At 55.5% G+C, this 3,623-nt stretch overlaps 1 protein-coding gene across 1 annotated transcript; it reads right to left on the bottom strand.

Annotated features, from left to right (window-relative positions):
* Positions 1 to 1,127: 1,127 nt before the first annotated feature.
* On the bottom strand, positions 1,128 to 2,549 carry PRLHR (prolactin releasing hormone receptor). The gene has a single exon (XM_016142489.2). It carries the CDS (start codon positions 2,437 to 2,439, stop codon positions 1,327 to 1,329), a length of 1,113 nt encoding a protein of 370 aa, XP_015997975.2. The 5' UTR covers positions 2,440 to 2,549; the 3' UTR covers positions 1,128 to 1,326.
* Between the last annotated feature and the right edge of the window lie 1,074 nt (positions 2,550 to 3,623).

Here is a 3,623-nt window from a genome sequence, read left to right on the forward strand (position 1 = left end):
TGAGCTGTGCAGTACTAAAATCTTACAAACGGCAACTGAGTGACTGCAGGCACTAGTTCATGCCCTAAATGCCATTCCGGCTGCTGGATATCATGTTTCATTTCCCAAGACTCCTGCCCTCACTGCCCTGCTCACTCTTCCAACATCAATGTGGACATCCTTGTCACAGAGCACTGGTCCTCAGTTACAGAATTCTTGGGGGGTTTAAGTGAGGATTATCAGCATGGTATCGTCACCCAACAGTTTCCCCCCGGGTCCCTTTACCTTGGTTCGATCTATGCATCCCGTGGGTGACAGTTTATTTTCCTGTTCTGGCCTTAAGTAAGCTCCTCCCAGTCCTTGTATTCTGGGCTGATCATGTTCCAAGTGTGCCACCGCAGAGCAGATGCTGAGCAGTCAGATGACAGCTGTTGATCTGTTGCAACTGAGCAATTAGGGAATGCAGGAGAATGCTGTGGCTCACAGTTTACAGCCCGTATTCAGAAAATCAAATATTTGAGTTGCCCACCTTGTGGCAAATGCTGGGTGTGTATACACAAACACACACACAGATAAGATGTCTGTCCTGTGCACAGTTCTATGCCCCCTTCCATCATTGGTACTTTCCACTTTTTGTTCCCATTTATCTATCTTTTCATCGACTAATTCATCTCATCATTTCGAAATAGAAGCTGGGGAAGGAAGGGGGGAGAAAATAACAGCAAGACCTTTTGAAAGGTAGTTTGTGTTTTTGTAGTATAATGCAAGTGGATTTAAAATCAAAACCCTTTTGAAACATAAAGATCTTATTCAAGAAATGCTAAAATCCTGGATGTAGATTTGTAATACATATTTCCCTGAAACTAGAAGTAAATGGGTTCAAATTGACCAAGCAATATCAGGTATTACAGCTTCGTTGTGTCCTTTTTTAAAGGTTACCTGAAAATCTTCACCAACTCCAATACAGTCATTTAAAATCCCACCACCATCATTTCTTCATCTCACCATTGAGCAAACAGAAGAAAAAGCAAGGAGGACGGCCACGGGTCTGAAATGCCGTTTTGAACCTAGAGAAAGAGCTTTGTTTGGCCTTCAAGGGCATAAAGAGGAAATAATAAATCCTCTTCCCTCTCCCAGGTCTCCTCCCACCAAAGCCCACTTAACATTGTACAAAGACACGAGGACAAGGCAAGACGATTGGACAAGATGGCTGGGCTGGAAGTTTTGCCTGTACTGGCTTAACTCTGGTGCTAAGAATAAGCTCCCCAGTCCAGCCTCGGGTGGGTAACCTTGAAGACCAGTGGACGTGGAGCTCCCCCAGGCCCAGCTAGGCCTGGTGCGGTGGCATCAGATGACCACGCTGACTGTCATGCTCTGGCCGTGCGGCGCTATCTTGCGGGGCCAAGAGAGCAACATCTTGCGCAGCTCCTCGCGGAAGCTGTCGTGCAGCCAAGCGTAGATGAAGGGGTTGTAGCAGGCGGAACTCATAGCAAGCCAGTGGCAGAGCAGCTGAACTAACCCAAAGGCGTAGGGGTCAATAGCGTGCGGGTCGAGATCCCGCAGCAGGTTGAAGACGTGTAGTGGCAGCCAGCAGATGGCAAACACCACCACAACCACCACCAACAGGCAGAAGGTGCGGCGGCGCCGCGCGCGGTCCCAGTCGGCCTGGCTCTGGGTCACGCAGCCCGGCATCACGCGGTTCCGGAGTTTCACCGACACTCGGACGTAAGACAGGAGGATGACAAGCAGGGGAAGCAGGTAGGTGACGAGCAGCAGCCCCCAGGCGTAGAGCTGGCGCTGGCGCTCCTGAGACCCCCAGAACTCCTCGCAGAGGCGGACGCGGTGCGACTTGAGCTCGATGTGGTACGTGTGCAGCGCGGCGGGCAGCGCCAGCACCGCGGACAGCGCCCAGATGCCCAGGACCGCGTAGGCGCTGAGGCGCAGCGAGACGCGCCGGCGCAGCGGGTGCACCAGCACGACGTAGCGGTCCACGGCGATGGTGGTGAGCGTGAACACCGACACGTAGACGGTGACGGGCTGCAGGAAGAAGACCAGGTGGCACAGGGCACCGCCGAACACCCAGCCGCGCGGCTCGAAGGCGTAGGCCAGCGTGAGCGGCACGCATGCGGTGCACATGAGGACGTCGGACACGGCCAGGTTGCCGATGAGGAAGTTGGTCACGTTGTGCAGCCGGCGCACCCGCGCAATCACCAGCACCAGCAGGCAGTTGCCCGCCAGCCCCACGACCACCACGACGCTGTAGAGCAGCACGATCAGCCCCTTCAGCTGATGCACCAGCTGCAGACTCTGGAACGGCGTGACGGCCTGGGCGCCCGAGGCGGCCGCCGACCCATTGCCCACGGAGGCCTCTGCGCTCTGGTTGGCCGGAGTCAGGGCCGCCGGCGGAAGTCCGGAAAGTAAGTCAGGGGCTCGCGGGCCCTGAGTCGGCAGTGAGGCCATGACCACCTGTCCGAAGAGAATCAAAGTCCTTCACTTCCCATTCGCTATCAAACCCCTCCTCCCTCAGCCTTCTTCCGCTTCAATCACCTAAATGCTCCCTTTGGAATAACTGACCAAAATAAATAACAACAATAAAAAGTGCTGTCCTCCCACCTCTGTGACAATAAGTCTATACGTGGTTAGGCACGCACAGATGACTTAAACTCCTCCTGCTTGATTTAGAGCCCTCGCAGTCCACGCAGGCCAAACCCAGGAGCACGGTCCTACCTGGTGAGCGGGGCTTGGCGGGCGAGAAAGCGCTCCGAGGAGGCAGGGCCAGAATCCCGCGTTTCCTAGTGATCCTCCGTCCACGGCTGCGGTGCAGGTTTCTCGCTTCTCCGCGGGAGCTGAACAGATTCAGGAGTTCCCAGTGGGCTCGCAGCTTTTGAGGGGGACCAGGAGCACCTCCCTCTACCCCCGCCCTCCACTCCAGCGCTTCCTTGTATGGAAAAAGGGGGCGGAGCAAACACCACCCGACTCGGTGCTTAGACAACTGGAAAGAAGGACATTGTCAGGAGGATGGAAACGGAAAGGGGAGGAGAGGTCGACAAGCCTGGGCCAGAGGGGCGAGAGAGAATCTCAAATGCTCGCTGTGCCCTGGGAGAGTCCCGCTCCGAAGAAGGGTGAGGTGGACGAAGGGAGAGGGGGTCGTGAAGGACCACTTCTCTCAGGATGACCCGGTGCAGTTTCAATAAGGAAGGAGTAGGGAAAGAAGTGGAGTAGGGGAGTTGAGACACACCACGGATGTGCGAGAAAGATGAGGGACCCGACCCTAAGCGCCGGGGCCTGTGTAGAGTCAGGGTTGTGGTTAAGATAGTCTCATAGGAAGTTCCAGCAGCGATTTAAAATGTAAAGCCCCGAGCTCGCCGCAGACCTTCCCATCTTTATTCTCCCCGGGACCCACTGAGCCCTTCGCCGAGGCTGAGGCTCCGGCCAAACCAAAGAAAGTGTTCAGCACCGCGGACAGCTCCCGCGGGGCCCTGCTGCGTAGCCAGTGAGTGCTTGGGAGCGGACAAAAATTAGGGAGTTCCAGCCCCTCTCCGGGATCTGATGCATTCGGAAAAGGGACCAGCCTGGTTCAAAAACTGCCTCACCACCCGCCTCCTGGGATGGGACTGCTGATTCTGACAACAGTAGGGTGGAGT

This window comes from Rousettus aegyptiacus, unplaced genomic scaffold (assembly GCF_014176215.1).
Source record: "Rousettus aegyptiacus isolate mRouAeg1 unplaced genomic scaffold, mRouAeg1.p scaffold_m13_p_6, whole genome shotgun sequence".
Classification (NCBI taxonomy): Eukaryota; Metazoa; Chordata; class Mammalia; order Chiroptera; family Pteropodidae; genus Rousettus; species Rousettus aegyptiacus.